The 21481-nt window shown below is 41.9% G+C and overlaps 1 protein-coding gene across 1 annotated transcript in view; it reads right to left on the reverse strand.

Annotated features, from left to right (window-relative positions):
* The window catches only part of FAM228B (family with sequence similarity 228 member B), a 51367-nt gene that overhangs the window by 10754 nt on the left and 19132 nt on the right, over window positions 1-21481 (reverse strand). The window contains 3 exon segments of the mRNA XM_023229984.2: window positions 12905-13061; window positions 13155-13242; window positions 20337-20417. Of these exon segments, the coding sequence (XP_023085752.1) occupies window positions 12905-13061; window positions 13155-13242; window positions 20337-20417 (326 nt within the window).

The following is a 21481-nucleotide window of genomic DNA, read 5'->3' on the forward strand; positions in this document are numbered from 1 at the left end:
AGAACTGTACCGAACCCCTATTGGTAACTTCAGATGGGATGTTTCCTCATGGATGTACCCAAACTAGAGGTCATTTATTAAATTAATAAAATTATAAAACAAAGCATTGAGTGATTTAAATCCCAAGAAACTGTTGTTCCTCCTTTTCTATTTTTATCCAAGTTTCTACCTTTGTCTGCTTTCTATTAGGCTAGGTTAAATGACCCTTCTTTGTGTGTCCATAATAATATGTGCATATAACATTGTAATAGAATGATCTGCTTAAATATCTGTCTTCTCTATTAGATTGTGAATGCTTTAAAGGCAATTACAACTCAATACATGATTCTTTGATGGAATGAATTAATGTAATGTTATAGGATGAATTGCATGCACCCAAAAAAAATCTTCAAATCCTAATCCCTGGCATCTGTGAATTCGACCTTATTTGGAAATAGGGTCTTTGCAGATGTTATCAGGTTAAAATGAGGTAATACTGAATTAGGGTGATGGACTCTAACCCACTGACAGGTGTCCTTATCGGAAGAGGGGAATTTGGACACAGACACAGAGAGAAGACCATGTGAAGATGGAGACAGCCACTGCAGAAATAAGGCTATAACTGAAGCGTTTCACTTCTGTTTCACTCCTCTTGCCACAACCGTGACTGAGGCTCTTATTACCAAAAACATGGATTCTTATTTTTATAAACCGAGAAACACCAAGGATTGCTGCAACCATCAGTAGCTAGGAAAGAGATAAGGAGCCTTCAGAGAGAGTGACCCTGCCAGTACCTTGATGTTAGCCTTCCAGCCTCCAGGACTGTGGAGAATAGATTCCTGTCATTCTAAGCTGCTTAGTTTGCAGTGTTTTGTTACAGCAAGCCCAGGAAACTAATACATACGATAACAATTCTCAAAACTTCGAGCTCCTCTCTGACTCTTAGTTCTCCCTGGCCCTCCAAATGTAGTCACCAAAATCTAGAATTCCCTTGCGTCATCCTATCGATCTCTGTTTCACTCCTCTTGCCACAATTGTGACTGAGGCTCTTACTACCAAAAATGTGCATTCTTATTTTTTAAAAAAACTCTTCAGTGATCTCCAACCTCCAGTCCTATCCTATATCCAAACTGTCACATACCTCACACGTCAGATTAAAGTTTCTAAAAGCACCATCTCCAGCATCTCACCCCCTCCTCAGCTATCCTCCCTGACTCCCCATTCCCTACATGATAAACTCCCAACTCTTTAGCTAGTATTGAAGGTTCTTTGCAAAATGGCTACAACCTAGATACACAGACTTAATCAGTGACTGGTCATCCATTCATTCATTACACAGACAAGTAAACAGGTGCAAACTGTGTGATCGATGAAAAAGTACATGGTGGGACAAAAGAGAGACTAATCTGTACAGCCTAGTGTAAGGAGGTGGTTTGGAACAACTTCAGAGAGGAAGTTTTATAATGGCATTTTAACAGAGTTTTGGAAACAATGTTTTCAAAAAAAAGAAAAAAAAAAGACGGTTCAGAGAGAAAGCCCAGCATGTGTGAAGAATAGCATTTATTCAGGTACTTGTGGAACACCTGGTATTGTTGGAGTACAGAGTAGAAGGGAGGGAAAAATCAGCCCAGTCTTGTATGTCATACCAAAGAGATCACATTTTAACTAAGGGATGCAGGAATCACTAAAGAGATTAAGTCAGGCAGTAACACGACATGCCACATTTCACCCTGGTAGCACCATGCAACATAAGGGAAAGCATGGCACTGTGTTTTAGAATGTAGACTGTGGAGTCAGAGACCTTAGTTCAGTTTCTGAATCTACTGCTTTATGGCTATAAATAAGTGATTTTCAATCTGGCATGTGTTGGAATCATCTGAAGATCTTGAAAAAAGACTGATGTCTAGGTCCCACCCTCAGAGATTCTGACTTCATTTGTCTAGGGCATGGCTTGGATATTGAAATTTTTTTTTGCTTTTTTTGAGACAGAGTCTCACTCTGTTGCCCACGCTAGAGTGCAGTGGTGTGATCTCGGCTCATTGCAACTTCCGCCTCCCAGGTTCAAGCAATTCTCCTGCCCCAGACACCTGAGTAGCTGGGATTACAGCCATGCACCACCACGCCCAGCTATTTTTTGTATTTTTAGTAGAGACCAGGTATTCACCATGTTTGCCAGGCTGGTCTCGAACTACTGACCTCAGGTGACCCACCTGCCTCAGCCTCCCAGAGTGCTGGGATTACAGACGTGAGCCACCACACCCGGCGGGAATTTTTTTTTTAATTTTCCATGATATTCTGATATAAAGCAAAAGCTAAAAAATCCTGCTATAAAATTGACAAGGTCCTTAAGTCATCTGCGTAATAGTACCTACCAAATAAAATTTCTATGAAGATGAAACAAAATTAGCATGTTAAGAAGTGTACAACTCATTCTATTCATCAGCACTTTAAAATGTTCTCCAAGATACACCATATAATAGGCCACAAAACAAGTGTCAGAAAATTTAAGAAAATCAAAATTATATCAAGTACTCTCTCTGACCACAGTGGAATAAAATTGGAAATCAACTCCAAAAGGAACCCTCAAAACCATGCAAATACATGGAAATTAAATAACCTGATCCTGAGCAATCATTGGGTCAACAATGAAGTCAAGATGGAAATTTAAAAAGTCTTTGAGCTGAAGGATAATAGTGACACAACCTATCATAACCTCTGGGGCACAGCAAAAGTCGTGCTAACAGGAAAGCCTACATCACAAAGTCTGAAAGAGCACAGACAGACAATCTAAGGCCACACCTTACAGAACCTGAGAAACAAGAACCATCCAAACCCAAACCCAGCAGAAGAGAAATAACAAGATCAGAGCAGAACTAAATGAAATTGAAACAAACAAACAAACAAAAAAACACAAAAGATAAATGAAACAAAAAGCTGGGGGAAACAAAAGGAATGTGTAACAGTGTCTGGTACATAGGAGCTCAGTAAATAATAAATGTTATAGATTGGATATGATAATGGGAATTTGGTTTACGGGAATGTTTAGGAAGGGGCAAATTATTATTATTATTTGTTGTTGTTTTTTGAGGCGGAGTCTCGCCCTGTTGCCCAGGCTGGAGTGCAGTGGCGTGATCTCTGCTCACTGCAAGCTCCGCCTCCCGTGTTCATGCCATTCTCCTGCCTCAGCCTCCTGAGTAGCTGGGACTACAGGTGCCCACCCCCACGCCCAGCTAATTTTTTGTATTTTTAGTAGAGACAGGGTTTCACTGTGTTAGCCAGGATGGTCTCGATCTCCTGACCTCGTGATCCACCCACCTCGGCCTCCCAAAGTGCTGGGATTAGAGGCATGGGCCACCGCGCCCGGCCATTATTATTATTATTATTTTTGTTGTTGTTGTTGTTGTTATTATTGAGATGGAGTTTTGCTCTTGTTGCCCAGGCTGGAGTGCAATGGCACGATCTTGGCTCACTGCAACCTCTGCCTCCAGGGTTCAAGCGATTCTCCTGCCTCAGCCTCCCAAGTAGCTGGGATTACAGGTGCCCACCACCATGCCTGGCTAATTTTTATATTTTTAGGAGAGACGGGGTATCACCATGTTGGCCAGGTTGGTCTCGAACTCCTGACCTCAGGTGATCCACCTGCTTCAGCCTCTCAAAGTGCTGGGATTACAGGTGTGAGCCACCACGCCTGGCCAGGAAGGGCAAATTACAAGGAGATTTAGGAATGGATATGACAGAGCCCAGTGCTGGATTAAGTAAAGGGATAATGAGCGATAAAGAAGAACCCTGATATTTCCTATAACCAGGAACACAAAAAAAAGCAAGTTAGATGCATAAGATGACAAGCACTTTTGGATAGGTTGAATTTGACTTATGTGTGGAAAACAGATAATTGAATATTTGTGACTGGAACACAGAAGGCACACTCATCTTGCTACAGTCTTCTCTGTCGCATGAAGACATTCCAGAACTATCTTAGTGGTTAAGCACTTGAGCTTCTTCCCACTCTCAGACTCCTGGCCCCATCAGCACCTTCTGCATAACAGTATGGGATGTGGACCCCAAGTGTTCAGGCTAGAGACAGAAAAGCGGCATCACAATTATCTTCAAAATTTGAAAAATATATTGGAGAGAAGCTGTTCCTCCATAGAAAATACAGGAAATTCCTCTATAAGAAATAAAAATATGAGCATGGTGGCCAGGTGCAGTGGCTCACGCCTGTAATCCCAGCACTTTGGGAGGCCAAGGCGGGCAGATCACCTGAGGTCAGGAGTTCGAGACTAGTCTGGCCAACATGGTGAAACCCTGTCTCTACTAAAAATACAAAAAATTAGCCGGGCATGGTGGCAGATGCCTGTAATCCCAGCTCCTCGGGAGGCTGAGGCAGAAGAATTGCTTGAACCCGGGAGGCGGAGGTTGCAGTGAGCCAAAATCAGGCCACTGCAATCCAACTCGAACAACAAAAGCGAAAACCCATCTCAAACAAACAAACAAATAATCAAACAAACAAACAAACAATATATATATATATATGAGCATGGTCTTCAATGACTTCTGGTACACCCTTGCTTAGTGTGTAAAGACTAAGATTCAGTAAAAGGGCTCATATAAGAAGCCAGTCACCCCCAAACACGCCAGCCCCCATAAGGCTAGAGAAGTTATGAAGTCACAGAAGATAATGTGACAATCATCTAAAAAGGACATTTTCTTTACCACATTAGTCACCACCAGCACCTTAGTAAGGGTGAAAACAGTGTGACTGGAACTCACTGTATGCCCATTAATTGCTCACTATAAAATCAGTATTCTAAATATCATCTTAATACATGATCAGAGTTAAACCTATTATCACTGTATGTCCATTAATTGCTCACTATAAAATCAATATTCTAAATATCATCTTAATACATGATCAGAGTTAAACCTATTATAAATAGACTCCTGGTTTGGGTGGAACCTATTTAATTACTAGAGCTAGGATTATGATGCTCAAAGTAGACAAAGAAAAAAAAGTAACAGCCATTTTTTCAGAATTCTGTCTTAAGGTTTATTTCTGTCTTATGTAACATTCACAATGCCATTTGTGGCCACTTTTTAAAAATAACAAATGAAATGATTTTAGTTCTGCTTCCATTTAGGATGTAGAAAGCATCCTAAAATAGAAATAATGATGTTCTAGAAATAATGGTGCTCTCACCCCAAGGTCAAAAAAGGCCAGATAATCTACAAAAACATAACTTTTATTGAGTCCATCAGATCTCAAGGCAAAGAAGTAAACTGAATTCCAAAGACAAGTACCTCCCACAAGAAGCAGGACAAAAAACCTGCTTCGCCTTTGGTAGAACGTGAGAGGAAAGGGTGGCTTCCTCTCTTTTTCCTCTCATGCTCTCATGCTCAGATAAAAAAAGAAAAAAATTGATGATTAGCTGGACTTTACTAAAATTTAAAATGTGTGCTCTGCAAAAGACACTGTTAAGAGAATGAAACGATAAGCCTTAAACTGGGAGAAATTATTTGCAAAATATATACCTGATAAGGGACTTACATTCAACATATACGAAGAATTCTTAACACTCGACAGTAAGAAAATAAACAACCCATTTAAAAATGATCAAATGATGTGAACAACAGAAACTTCACCAAAGAAGATACACAGATGGCAAATAAACATGTGAAAATAGTCTATGGCAAAGAAGCATATGAAAAGATGCTGGAGGTAGAGCAAGATAGTGGAATAGAAGCCCACACCCTTTATTCCCCGTACTGGAACAACAAATTTGAACATCTCTCTGCACACAGAAAAGCACCATCACAAAAACCAAAAATCAGGTGAGCAATCACAGTACCTTGTTTTAACTACACATCACTCAAAGAGGCACTGAGGAGGGCAGGAGGGACAGTCTTGAATCACTGATGCCACCCCTCTCCTATTCCCCAGTCATAGCCGTGTGTACAGAGAGTTTGTGCATTTGGAGGGGGTGAGCCCAGTGACTAGGGGACTTATGTTGAATTTGGTTCTGCCCTGTCACAAGAGAGAATAAAGCCATGCTGGGCTCAGCCAGCACCCGCACAGGAAGCAAATATTTGGACCAGCCTTAGCCAGAGGGAAACTGCCCAGCCCAGTGATTGGAACTTCAGTTTCTCCACAAGCCTCACCATTGTGGGCTGAAGTATCCTGGGCTCCTAGGTAAACTTGAAAGGCAGTCTAAGAACAAGGACTGTAATTCCTAGACAATTCCTCATGTTGGGCTGAGCTCAGAGCCAGAAAACTAGGGTGGCACATGACCTAGGGAGACACCAGCTGGCATGGCTAAGGGAGTGCCTGCACCATCCCTCCCCCAACCCCAGGCAGTGCAGCTTGCAGCAACTCCAAAGGTGACACCTTCCTTCTGCTTAAAGGGAGGAGAGGGAAGAGTAAAGAGGACCTTGTCCTGCACCTCGGATACCAGCTCAGCCACAGTAGGATAGAATAGCAGGCAGGGTCCTGCGGTCCCCATTCCTGGCCCTAGCTTTGGGATGACTTTTCTAGACACATCTTGGGCCAAATGGGAATCTGCTGCCTTGAAGGGAAGGACACAATCCTGGCAGGATTCATCGCCTGCTGACTACGGAGCCCTTGGGCCCTGAAAACCAGCAGCAGCGACACCCAGGGAGTACACCGGGGGCCCTGGACTCTGAGATGTGCTGGCTTCAGCAGTGACCCAGAACATTCCCAGCTGTGGTGGCTATGGTGAAAGATTCCTTCTGTTTGAGAAAAACAGAGGAAAGAGGAAAGGGAACTTGGTTTTGCACCTTAGGTACCAGCTCAGTCATAGTAGGATAGAGCAACAAGCAGGCTTTTTGGGTCCCTGAGTCTGGGCCTGGGCTCTTGGACAGCATTTCTGGACCTGCCCTCAACCAAATGGGAGTCCATTGCCCTGACGGTGAGTCCCAGGCCTGGCAGCATTCACCACAAGCTGAAGGAAGAGCTCTTGGGCTTTTTTAAACATCGGTGGTGGCCTGGCAGAATCCCCATAGACCAGTGGTGGCGGTGGCCACAGGGAGAGGATTCTCAGCATGTGGAAAGGGGAGGGAAGAGTGGGAAGGATTTTGTATTGTGGTGTGAATGCCAGCTTAGCTGCAGTAGAAAAGAACATCCGGTAAACTGCTAAGGTTTTTTTTTACTTCAAGCCCTGGCTCCCAGACAGCATCTCTGGACACGCCTAGGACCTGGGGGAACTCACACCCTGAAGGGAAAGGCCTTGTGCAAGACCGGGTGCTGTACTGTCTTCAGGTCTGACCCAATGCAGCACCAGTAATGGTGGCCACAGGGGTGCTTGCATCAGGACACCCCCAGCTCCAGGTGGCTCAGCACAGAGAGAGAGACTGTTTGTTTGGGAGAAAGTGGGAGTAAATATCAGGAGTCTCTGCCTAGTAACCAGATAACTCTTCTGGAACTTGTCAAAGTCCACCAAGGCAAGACCTCTATGAGTCTGCAAAAACCACAGTATTATTGGGCTTAGGGCCCAAATGCCCTCAAACACCTGGAAAGCCTTCCCAAGAAAGACAAACCCAGGATGTAAAGACTACATTACCTAACTCTTCAATGCTCAGACACTGATGAATATCTGTAAGCATCAACACTATCCAGGAAAATACAGGCATACCAAATGAACTGAACAAGGCACTAGGGACAAATCCCAGAGAAGAAGAGATATATGACCTTTCAAACGGAGAATTCAAAATAGCTATTCTGAAGAAACTCAAAGAAATTCATGATAACGCAGAGAAAGAATTTAGAATTCTATCAGACAAATTAGATAGAATTATTTCAAGAAATTGAAAATAATTACAAAGAATTTGGCTAGGCACGGTAGTTCATGCCTGTAATCCCAGTACTTTGGGAGGCCAAGGTGGGCAGAGTACCTGAGATCAGGAGATTGAGACCAGCCTGGCCAACATGGTGAAACCCTGTCTCTACTAAAAATACAAAAATTAGCCAGTCATGGTGGCACACACCTGTAATCCCAGCTACTCGGGAGGGTGAGGCAGGAGAATTGCTTAAGTCTAGGAGATGGAGGTTGCAGTGAGCCAAGATCATGCCACTGCACTCCAGCCTGGCCGACAGAGTAAGACACTGTCTCAAAATAAATAAATAAGTAAAAATAAAAATACAAAAATTAGCCAGGTTTACGGTGCATGCCTGTAATACTAGCTAAGTCAGGGAACTGAGGCAGGAGAATTACTTGAACCCAGGAGGCGGAGGTTGCAGTGAGCCGAGATGGCACCATTGCACTCTAGCCTGGGGGATAGAGCAAGACTCCATCTCAAAAAAAAAAAAAAAAAAAAATTGTCTGGGGCCACCCAGAAACACATAAAATACACTAGCATTAATGATAGCTCATGAGCTAAAAAAAAAAAAAATCACCAAACATTATAATGAGGCCAGGTGCAGTGGCTCATGCCTGTAATCCCAGAACTTTGGAAGGCTGAGGCGGGTGGATCACCTGCCGTCAAGAGTTCGAGACCAACCTGACCAACATGGTGAAACCCCATCTCTACTAAAAATACAAAAAATTAGCCGGGTGTGGTGGCGGGTGCCCGTAGTCCCAGTTACTCAGGAAGCTAAGGCACAAGAATCACTTGAACCCGAGAGACAGAGGTTGCAGTGAGCCGAGATTGTGCCACCACACTCCACCCTAGGTGACAGAGCAAGACTCTGTCTCAAAAAAAAAAAAAAAAAAAAAAAAAAATCAAGCAGAAATTTTAGAGCTGAAAAATGCAACTGACATGCTGAAGAATACATCAGAATCTTTTAATAGCAGAATTGACCAGACAGAAAAAAGTATTAGTGAGCTTGGAGACAGGCTATTTGAAAATAGACATTCATGGAGACAAAAGAAAAAAAAAAACAATGAAGCACATCTGTAAGATCAGAAAATAGCCTCAAAAGTACAAATCTAAGAGTTACTGGCCTTACAGGGGAGATAGAGACAGAAGTAGAAAGTTTATTCAAAGGGATAATAACAGAAAACTTCCCAAGCCTAGAGAAAGATATCAACATTCAAGTAGAAGAAAGTTATAGAACACCAAGCAGATTTAACCAAAGGAAGACTACCTCTAAGCATTTAATAATCAAACTCCTAAAGATCAAGAATAAAGAAAGGATCTTAAAAGCATCAAGAGGAAAGAAACAAATAACATACAATAGAGCTCCACTATGTCTGGCGGTAGACTTTTCAGTGGAAACCTTACAGGCCAGGAGAGAGTGGCAGGACATATTTAAAGTGCTAACATGGCCAGACATGGTGGCTCACGCCTGTAATCTGAGGATTTGGAGAGGCTGAAGCAGATGGATCACTTGAGGTCAGAAGTTCAAGACCAGCCTGGCCAGTGTGGAGAAACTCTTATCACTATTAAAAATACAAAAATTAGCTGGGTATGGTGGTGCACAGCTGTAATCCCAGCTACTCGGGAGGCTGAGGCACAAGAATCACTGGAACCTGGGAGGCAGAGGTTGCAGTCAGCTGAGATTATGCCACCGCACTCCAGCCTGGGTGACAGAGTGAGACTCTGTCTCTAAAATAAAATACAAAAGAAAAGAAAAGAAAGAAAGTGCCGACTGCAACTTTTATCCTAGAATAGTATTATCCAGAAAAAGAAAAAAAAAAAAAATCCTTCAAGCATGAAGGAGAAACAAAGACCTTCCCAGACAAACCAAAGCTGAGGGATTTCATCAACACCAAACCTATCCTATATGAAATGCTAAAGGGAGTTCTTTAATCTGAAAGAAAGGGATGTTAATGAGCAAGAAAAAATCATCTCAAAATACAAAACTCACTGGTAATAGTAAGCACACAGCAAAGCACAGAATAATATAACACTGCTTTCAAAAAATAGTACAATAAGACACAAAGAGGAACAACAAGAAGTTAAAAAGCAGGGACACAAAGTTAAAGTGTAAAGTTTTCACTAGTTTTCTTTTTTTTTTTTTTTTTTTAGACTGGGTCTCGCTCTGTCGCCCAGGCCGGAGTGCAGTGGCCGGATCTCAGATCACTGCAAGCTCCGCCTCCCGGGTTTACGCCATTCTCCTGCCTCAGCCTCCTGAGTAGCTAGTTTTCTTTTTGTGTGTTTGTATATGCAATCAGTCTTAAGTTGTCATCAGTTAAAAATAATGGGCTACAAGATAGCATATACAAGCCTCATGGTAACCACAAATCAAAAAACTAACAACAGACTTACAAAAAATAAAAAGAAAGAAAGCAGGCCAGGCGCGGTGGCTCACACTCCCAATGCACGCAGAAACCAATACTATGGTATTAGATTTTTGAGAGAAGAAAAGCCTTATTACAAATCAACCAACAAGCTGGGCGCAATGGCTCACACCTATAATCCCACACTTTGGGCGGCCAAAGTGGGTGGATCACCTGAGGTCAGGAGTTTGAGACCAGCCTGACCAATATGGTGAAACCCTGTCTCTACTAAAAATACAAAAATCAGCTGGGTGTGGTGGCATGTGCCTGTAGTCACAGCTACTCAAGAGGCTGAGACAGGAGAATTGCTTGAACCTGGGAGGTAGAGGCCACTGCACTCTGACCTGGGCAATAAAGCAAGACTCTGTCTCAAAAAAAGAAAAGAAAAAAAAAACCACAATGAGATATCATCTCATCCCAGTTAAAATGGCTTATATCCAAAAGTCAGGCAATGACAAACGCTGGCAAGGATGTAGAGAAAAGGGAATGCTTGTACTCTGTTGGTGGGAGTGTAAATGGGCACAACTACTATGGAGAACAGTATGGAGGAGCCTCAAAAAACTAAAACTAGACCTACCACATAATCCAGCCATCCCACTGTTGCATATATACTCAAAAGAAAGGAAATCAGTATATTGAAGAGATATCTGCACTCCCATGTTTGTTGCAGCACTGTTCACATTGGTCAAGATTTGGAAGCAACCTAAATGTCCATCAACAGATGAATGGATAAAGAAAATGTATTCACACACAATGGAGTAATATTCACCCATAAAAAAGAATGAGATCCTGTTATTAGCAACAATATGGATGGAACTGGAGGTTATCGTGCTAAGTGAAATAAACCATGCACAGAAAGACAAATATCACATGTTATCACTTATTTGTGGGATCTAAAAATCAAAACAATTGAACTCATGGAGATGGAGAGCAGAAGGATGGTTACCAGAGGCTGGGACCTATATTGGGAGGGTAAAGGGTAAGTAGGGATGGGGCTAATGGGGACAAAAAAATAGCAAGAATGAGTAAGACCTCATATATGATAGCACAACAAGGGGACTATAGTCAGTAATACTTTAACGTACATTTAAAAATAAAAATAATGAAAAGGGTATAACTGGATTCTTTGTAACATGAGGAATAAATCATTGAGGGGATGGATACCTCATTTTACATTATGTGATTATTATGAATTGCATGCCTGTATCAAAACATCTCATGGACCTCATAAATATATACACCTAGTATGTACCTACAAACATTAAAATTTAAAAAAAAAGATATCAAGACTCCTATTCCTATACTAAGCAGAAATCTGCTGTCATTGGAAGACAGACAGGAAACTGCCATCCAAGAACAACCACAGATACAAGGTCAAGTTTGGCTGCCACAAGGATAAGGAAAAGGAACCACAGGAAAGTCCTGCTCCTGAGGCCTAAGCACACAGAGCTTGCCTAAAACTGAAGCTCCATGGAAAAACATAGGATATTCCTCTGCCTCCACCAGGAGCCTTGCAATAAGCAACATGCAACAGTGGTACACTCCCGTGGGAGAGGCAAGAGCATGGAGAGAACACCCCTCCACTTCCATGATGTCAGCTTGCATGGATAGCTGAAAATTGAGGAAGGAGCAGAAACACTTGAGAAAATCCCTCTGGCACCCCACCCCCATTCTAAGCACAAGGAAAAGCAGCCCAGCCACTAGAGGTATTCAAGCCTGTGGTGCACTAACGGTAACAATAGCAATAACAATACCCAAATCCAACTCAACTCCAACTAGATAAGGCTAATCCTCCACACTAACGCTTGACAGAAGAAGAGGCATATCCATTTCTAGACATAAATACTCCATGTACACTGTTCTTCTACATCAAATATCTGGCACTCAATAAAAAATTGCAAGACATGCACAAAAAGCAAGGGAAAACAAGCCACTGTCAGGCGATAAAGCAATCAAGAGAACTAGATTCATAATGTTGGAATTACCAGATAGGGAGTTTTAAATAATTAATGTGGTAAAGAATCTAGTGGAAAAGGTGGACAATATGCATGAACAGATGAAGAATTTCAGAATAAATAAAAACTATCTAAAAATTCAAATAATGCTAGAAATTTGAAAATCATGATATCAAAGATGAAGAGTTCCTTTGATGGGCTCTTCAGCAGACAGGACACAGCTAACGAAGAACAATGAACTCAAAAACAAGTCAGAAATCATCCAACTGAAAAACAAATAAGGAAAAAAAGAGTGGAAAAACAGAAGAGTAAGAGCTATGGCACTGTGAGACATCATCAAGTGATCTAATATACATATAATTGAAGTCTCAGAAAGAAGAAAAAAAGCAGAGAGAATAGGAAATAAGAAATATTTGAAGTGATAATGGTCTAGAATTTTCCCAAAATAATAAAAGATATAAAATCACACATATGAGAACCTCAGAGAACACTAAGATAGAAAGAAAAAAACAAATACAGACAGATCATAATCTAGCTAAGGAAAACCAAAGAGAAAGAGAAAATCTTGAAAGTACCCAAGAAAAAAGAAACATCACACACGGAGAAACGAAGATAAGAATTATAGATTTTTTAAAAAATGAAAATTTTAAAAAATCATAACTATGAAAAATTTTATAACAGTCTCAAGAATTTTCAAAGTCCAAAAGGTTCTATAATTTCTAGTATATTAACCATTACCTTCTCCTTTTACAAAATTCACTTTCTATGTATCTTGTAGGCAGTTTCAGCCACTCATTTGGAGTCATAAAGTGCCTTGAATTAGAAATTTGTGGGAATCTGGAATACAGCTGAGCCTTCTCAACTTCTTTGAATTCTTTTATTGAATATATTTTGCCTGCAGGAAGAATAAAAATCTAAATTAACATCCTTAAATGCAACTGCCATTGCTCTTGGGCTATGAAATCATATAACAATCAGGAACTAATACCAGTCTCACACTGAAGAAGAGTTCTTTTTTCATTATCCTTGTCATATTGTGCTTTTTTCAAAGGGTCACGAAATGGTGGGATGGTAACCTACAAGAGAGGCACTTGTGTAAGGACTGAGTTGCAAGTTTGAGTAGTAAACATTTTCAGTCTATTCGAAGCATCCACATACGGATGTCTCTTATGCCGGAAGGGTAAATAATATGGTATTTACAAGTAGTAGGCTTACCATTATATTTGTTTAATATATTACAAAGAGATGGGGGTATATCAATACCTCTCTTAAGGCCCTCCAGTCAAAGAGACAAAGTTAGCTCTTGTTTCAAAGTGTGGGTTCAATCTTCAAAAATTATTTTGTTGTTATATGTTCCCAAATTTTAAAAATTCCTTTCCCATGCACAAAAGAAAAAATATATCCATATATTCATCTTAATCCCTAACATTGATAATCAATACATAACTAACATTACTGAAAACTTAACCAAGTTATTCAAAATATAGATCATTTGTGAGCCAAGGTATGGAAGCACTGAATCTATGTTAATGGCCATAATTATCAATATCAAAATGACAGTTCTACATATGAAAACAGGATTCACGAACAACAACATTCACATTTAGACCTAGTCAGGGAGATTCTACCACGAGCTTAAAAGGTCACCCATGTATCTTTCTCATGCTCATCAGGCTAGTTTTTCAGGGGTAGTTATAATACACATCATGACTATTAGAGTTAAAATAAACGGCAATCAGACTGCCCAGTATAAGTTTGCTTTTACAGAAGTTATGAAGAGTGCTACTCATAAAATATTATGGAAATATTAACTTGCTGTAAAAAGGAACAAAAAAAAGGTGCTGTCATTTTCAGGTATTTGTATGTGACATATTCACATACGAAGAGTAGATCAAATTTTAAATGACATTGGACTCTGCTGCTGGAGAGTTACTGTGCTCCTCTGGAGGTGTCAGAGCCTTGCTTTTTCATGTTTCTTGTGTCCTTACATTGACATCTGTGCATCTGGGGTAATGGAGGCTTCTTCCTGCTTTTTCAATTTGCTTCCACAGGGAAGGACTTTTTCCTGGAGATGTGTCTATGGTGTTGGATGGGTAGGACACTTTGGCCTTGATCCTGGGTGCGTGCAGCAGTGTAGTCTCCATGATTTCTTTGGCTGCAAACAGCATCAGTGGTGTCTGTGTTTTCCTCGGTGGCTTAGGGTACAGTTATTGGAGGATGTGGTGAGGTTTTGCTGGGGATGGGGACATTAGGCAGGCCAGTCCCCAGCCTCAGTAGAAGCAGTGGCAGGCTGAGGGTGCCTGTTCTTGGTCTTCAGAGCAGTATACACTGGTACTGGTGTTACAGGTTCAGGTGGGCCAGTTCTTGGGTCTCCAGGTGGCTTGCTTGGGTGCATGCAGTGGCTGTGGTGGGCCAGGTGGATGAGCAGGTTCTTGAACCCCTGGGCGGCAGTCATGGCATGGGCAATGGTAGTAGCAGTGACGAGACAACCCTCTGTCTCCCAAGTGGTCTACACGGGTGTTGGCAGTGGCTGCAACAGGCTGCGTGGGCCAGTCTCCAGACCCGCAGTTGGTGTGTGCCAGAGGGTGCCAGCTGTGGTGGTAGCAGCAGGCTGGTGGGCTCTCGCCAACGGTGGTGGATGGGGCAGGGCAATCCCCCAGCCCCCTGCAGAGTACTCAGGTAGGGGTGCTGGTGGCTGTGCTGTGGCCATGCTGCTGCGGAGGGTGGGGTTGCTTTCAGTGGCAGCAGGCATAGGCAGGCAGTTAGGGAGTGTATGTTGCAGCCTAGGTGATGCTGCAGGTGGGGCCTGTCCTCTGGGCACAAGAAAGTGAGCCGTGGCCCCCGTGCTGAAGTCAGCAAGGTTGCTGCCAGCTGCTCACACCTCAGCCCTCTCCATCTGCAGGCATCCCCCATGTTAGTCTCAGGGCCAAGCAGGCTGCCTCACCTCCCTCTCCTTCCTCACCTTAGATGTTTCCTTGTCACTTCTCTGTGGAATTCCAGTGTTCCTCTTAGATGACATGTTCCAAGTACATTTTCTACTCTCTATTTTGGTTCTTCTGTGGAGGAGGCAAGTGTCAGATGCCTCAAGCCAGTCCTCTTGAAGCTCTCCGACAGGGTCTCACTCTGTCGCCCAGGCTAGAGTGCAGTGACTCACTGCAGCTTCGACCTCCTAGGCTCAGGCCATCCCCCCACCTCCACCTCCCAAGTAGCTGGGACCACAGGTGTGCGCCACCATGTCCAGCTAATTTTTATAATTTTTTGTAGAGACAGGGTCTATCTATGTTGCCCAGGCTGGTCTTGAACTGCTGGGTTCAAGCCATGCTCCCACCTCAGCCTCTAAAGTGGTGGAAGTGCTGGTGGGATTACAGGCATGAGCCACCGTGCCTGGACCAAATTTGAAGTTTTAAATTGAAGACAGAAATAAAGAAAAATCTAAAGTTTTATCAACAATTATAAGTCTGGAGACTCCTATCTCTACTGACAGCACATGTACATCATAAATGGAGGTATTATAACCCAGTGGTTCTGAAACTTTTTTTTTTTTTTTGAGACAGAGTCTCACTCTGCTGCCAGGCTAGAGTGCAGTGGCGTGATCTTGGCTCACTGCAACCTCCATCTCCTGGGTTCAAGTGATTCTCCTGCCTCAGCCTCCTGGGTAGCTGGGATTATAGGCGTGAGCCACTGCGCCCGGCTGAAACTATTCTATTTCAAAACGTTGTTGTTATATCCAAATAATGTTTGTGTATATGGCTTAGATCTATTGATATTTACTATATTAGAAAATAAAACAGAAAATTTTAAATTGCTTATTAATTTTAAAATAATAATATGCCTATTGTTTAACGTATTTTTCTACAAAAAATAACTCTATTTCCCAAAATAAAACAAAAAATGAGAAGAGTAACATTGTTTTACATTTTTGTAAACTTCTTTATGTCTTGCTTAATAGAAGACAGGCAGATTCTCATATCTGCTTCTGCAAGCAATCTGTTGAGATTTGTTCAGTTGTCGTAATATGAAGAAAATCCATATAGAGATATGTAGTTGAAAAAGGTAGGAGTATTTTAACAGCCTTTTAAGATCATTGTGGATATTTGTTTTTGATATTATACCCAAACTCAGTAAGAGATAGTTTCTTAAAGGTTAGTTACGATGTGGAATTTAAAACCATATCCATGAATTTTTCATACTCTTCTACTAAGTCCATTAGTCTATTTTGCACTTCGAATGAATCTTTTTTCAATGCATAATTTTGTAACATTTGAGGGGAAATTGGATCATGGAGTTATGCAAGATCTTCCAAATGTTTGTACATTTCATTACTTAATATCAAAGAATCACATTCATTAATATCATTACCAATTTCATCAGTAAAGTCTTTTGAGTATTGGGACACTGTCACACTTCTGATGGTGAATATGAGTGTTCCAAAATTCCAAATGTTTTGCTTGAAAGCTCACCTTTTATCATTGGCAACAAATATTGCTAGTAGTTTTTCTCAAAGTAACAGGCTGACTTCATTCATTTTCCAGAAAATATCTGTCAAATACCCAAGACTTACTAACCATAGTTTGCAAGTCATTCTTTCAAGTAAAAATGGTGTTTCACGAAAGAAATTTTAAAAAGCAGCCAAGGCCGGGTGTGGTGGCTCAAGCCTGTAATCCCAGCACTTTGGGAGGCCGAGACGGGCGGATCACGAGGTCAGGAGATCGAGACCATCCTGGCTAACACGGTGAAACCCCGTCTCTACTAAAAAATACAAAAAACTAGCCGGGCGAGGTGGCGGGTGCCTGTAGTCCCAGCTACTCGGGAGGCTAAGGCAGGAGAATGGCATAAACCCGGGAGGTGGAGCTTGCAGTGAGCTGAGATCCGGCCACTGTACTCCCGCCTGGGCGACAGAGCAAGACTCCGTCTCAAAAAAAAAAAAAAAAAAAGCAGCCAGTTCAGCTCACAATTCAAGCAATCCTCCCTATTTCAGTATGCAGCAGAAGTGCTCTTTGCATACTCCTATTTCATCACAAACAATATCTAAAAGATGTGTACTGAAGGAGCAAGACTTAGTGAAGTTAATAATTTTTAAGTAGAGCTGCACAAAGTACATGCAAAGAAATGCTTAAGATCCATCTGAAGGGAAGGAATCAAGCCTCTATGTTCCTAACGTCAGATCTGTCCCACTCCCAGGAAAGGAAGACAGACAGGGTCATCTGGGTTGGTATGAAGTCAGGTGTTCTGGGCCATCTCAAGCCCTACTGTTGAAAGAAGAGGCAGGATGAACCTTTCCTGTACTGGGGAAATTGAAAGGGGGAAAGGAGGTAACGTTGGATATCTCCACTTGATAACCCAGAATTGAGAATAAGGACAAGCTTACAGACTCTGCAGCAGCTCAGAAGCAGGGTCTGGGAGGTACCAGGTCCATAAAGAGTACGGAGCAAGACACCAGGAGCCCAGCCTGTGGAGCCTACCCAAGACGCTCTCAGGTGGAGTCTCTGCCAGACATGGGTAAGGACCTGGATCTGAAGACATGGAACAGCAATGCTGGTCTACAAATGGGGCCAGCACCTGAGCTACGGCATGTGACCATAAGGAATAACAACCATAGTACAACCTGGATCTGGGACCAGAGATGTGCCCCATCAAGAACTGGGAGGCTGCAGGACCATTTTGTAGGATGACACAAGCCCACAGCATGACGGTACAACTCAAGGTTGAATGCCTCAAAAAACAATTAATATTGGACTTCTCACTGATTTGCACACGTGAGGGCCAATACCAGTTCTAATAAAACCTCTCTAAAAAGGGTAAAAATTATCCCCTAAACACCATTTTAAAAAATAGTATCTAGGCCGGGCACGGTGGCTCACACCTATAATCCCAGCACTTTGGGAGGCCGACGCGGGAGGATCCTGAGGTCAGGAGTTCAAGACCAGCCTGACCAACATGGTGAAACCCCGTCTCTACTAAAAATACAAAAATTAACCAGGCCTGGTGGTGTGCGCCTGTAATCCCAGTTACTCAGGAGGCTGAGGCAGGAGAATCGCTTGAACCCAGGAGGTGGAGGCTGCAGGAGCTGAGATCACACCATTGCACTCCAGCCTGGGCAACAGAGTGAGACTCCATCTAAAAGAAAAAGAAAAAAAAATGGTATCTATTTCATATGTGCAATAAACCTTTTAAAATAATTTGTGTCACTAAATTAACTTGAATGCAATGCAATTATATTTTTTCAGCCATAAAATTTTTCTTTTTTTTTTTTTTTCCCAGACAGCATCTCACTCACTCTGTTGCCCAGGCTGGAGTGCAGTGGCACTCAATCTTGACTTACTGCAGCCTCCACCTCCCGGGTTCACATGATTCTCCTGCCTCAGCCTCCTGAGTAACTGGGACTATAGGTGCATGCCACCACACCTAGCTACTTTTTGTATTTTTAGTAGAGACAGGATTTCACCATGTTGGCCAGGCTGGTCTTGAACTCCTGACCTCAGGTGATCCACCTGCCTCAGCCTCCCAAAGTGCTGGGATTCCAGGCATGAGCCACCACGCCCAGCTGTCATAAAATTTTTCTAGAGATCTATTGTACAACATGATGGCTATAGTTAATAACAAGGTATTGTATTCTTGAAAATTGCAAAGAGAGTATTTTATGTATTCTCACTTAGAAAAAAGCCGGTGTTTGTGAGGCAATGTATGTTCATTGGTTTAGTCATTCCACAATGTACACATATTTCAAAACAACATTTTATACAAGATAAGGCCAGGCGCAGTGGCTCAAGCCTGTAATCCCAGCACTTTGGGAGGCCAAGGAGGACAAATCGCTTGAGGTCAGGAATTTGAGACCAGCCTGGCCAACATGGTGAAATCTCGTCTCTACTAAAAATACAAAAATTAGCCGGGCGTAATGGCTCATGCCTATAATCACAGTTACTCAGGAGGCTGAGGTGGGAGAATCTCTTGAACCCAGGAGGTGGAGGTTGCAATGAGCAGAGATCACGCCACTGCACTCCAGCCTGGGTGACAGAGTGAGACTCTGTCTGAAAAAAACAAAACAAAACAAAACATCACATCTGTGCTCTGCTATTTACAGCTGGGTGACTTTGACAAGTGACCTGAGCCTCACTTGTCTCATCTGTGACTTACCTCATACAGTAGCAGCAAAGATGAAATAAATGTGAAAAAAACCCTAAGACTTGCTTAATCCTTCAGTGCAAGGTTAATTAATTCTGCTATTAGTAACAGAATACCATGCAATGAAGAAAATTATATATTTATATTTTGACAAAGAAGCAAATAATAAACTATTGAGGGAGGGGAAGCCCATTATAAAACCAAATATAACTCCATTCTTGTAAAATAAAAATGTGAATATACACACATATATAGAAAGAAATCTAGATAGATATACAGAAAACTGTTAATGAGTTAACATTATAATGCATTAACTCTGAGTAATGGAATTTTGGTTTTTTCTTTTTTTTTTTTTTTTGAGACGGAGTCTCAAAAACAGTGCTGGGATTACAGGCTTGAGCCATCGCACCTGGCAGTTTTTTATTTTCTTAATTTGAAAATCAATTTACTTATTTACCTATCATGAAAATGTGTTACTTTTGTAACAAATTTAAAAGTCTATGGAATTTTTAAACTTTACCTATTACCCAATCATTATCCAGTATTTTCCACTTTTTTTCTTTTTTTTTTTTTGAGACGGAGTCTCGCTCTGTCACCCAGGTTGGAGTGCAGTGGCCGGATCTCAGCTCACTGCAAGCTCTGCCTCCCAGGTTCACGCCATTCTCCTGCCTCAGCCTCCCGAGTAGCTGGGACTACAGGCGCCCGCCACCTTGCCCGGCTAGTTTTTTGTAATTTTTAGTAGAGACAGGGTTTCACCGTGTTAGCCAGGATGGTGTTGATTCCTGACCTCATGATCCGCCCATCTTGGCCTCCCAAAGTGCTGGGATTACAGGCTTGAGCCACCACACCCGGCCTATTTTCCACTTTTATGGAGATTTAATTTACTTTGGCCTTTGGCTTTTTGTTCCTTTCTAAGATCGGGCAATGGGAAACTATGCTTAAAATGTTACTCCACTTCTAGGGAGTCACTTAAGGACTGCTCATGTATTAGGGCTGCCCAAAACAACTAAAGACATAATACCAAAGTTAAAAAAGAAATCTACCCTACCTTCAGAAAACTGGGGTCCTTCTTGCTCATATAAAAGGGATCATACTCTTTTGGATCATAATGTTCTATAAATGCATTTCCCTAAAGCAAGGAAATAAAACCACACACAAGAACAAGAGGTGCACAGTTAATTTTGAGCATATCAGGACTTGAGAGTCAAACACACAGTATCATTCTTATGCTTGAAAGTGGCATCAGTGACAAATGCAAAAAGAAAGAGAAGGCTACATTTGAAATTTAATTTATTCAACCAATAAGGTATAGTGAAGAAAGGAATCTACTTAAAATCTGTAAGATTTTAATAAAGAATTTTGGAACACTAAAAGATTTGGGAATTAATTTTTAAATGCTTACTAGTCAAACATCTCAGATTTTTAAAAAATGCTAGAAGAACAGCTATATTTTAGAGCTTTGCCAATAATCAAGTTCCAGAACAAAAGAAAAATATGTCCTGAAACCAGAGTCCAAATTATTTATTTATTTATTTTGTAATTTTAATTTTTTTTTTTTTTTTTTTTTTTTTTTGAGACAGAGTCTTGCTCCATCACCCAGGCTGGAGTACAGTGGTGTGATCTCAGCTCACTGCAATCTCCACCTCACAGGTTCAAGCGATTCTCCTGCCTCAGCCTCCCAAGTAGCTGGGATTACAGGTGCCCACTACCATGCCCGGCTAATTTTTATATTTTTAGGAGAGACAGGGTATCACCATATTGGCCAGGCTGGTCTTAACTCCTGACCTCAGGTGATCCACCTGCTTCGGCCTCACAAAATGCTGGGATTACAGGTGTGAGTCATGTACCCAGACCAAATTTTTTAACTTGATAATTCAAACTAATAATTACATGAGAAGGCCTGGGCGCAGTGGCTCACGCCTGTAATCCCAGCAGTTTGGGAGGCCGAGGTGAGTGGATTACCTGAAGTCAGGAGTTTGAGACCAGCCTGACCAACAGGGAGAAACCCCATCTCTACTAAAAATACAAAATTAGCCAGTGTGGTGGTGCATGCCTGTAATTCCAGCTACTTGGGAGGCTGAGGCAGGAGAATTGCTTGAAGCCGGGAGGTGGAGGTTTGCAGTGAACCCAGATCGCGCCATTGTACTCCAGCATTGGCGACGAGCAAAACTCCGTCTCAAATAATAATAATGA

Source organism: Piliocolobus tephrosceles, chromosome 15 (genome assembly GCF_002776525.5).
Source record: "Piliocolobus tephrosceles isolate RC106 chromosome 15, ASM277652v3, whole genome shotgun sequence".
Classification (NCBI taxonomy): domain Eukaryota; kingdom Metazoa; phylum Chordata; class Mammalia; order Primates; family Cercopithecidae; genus Piliocolobus; species Piliocolobus tephrosceles.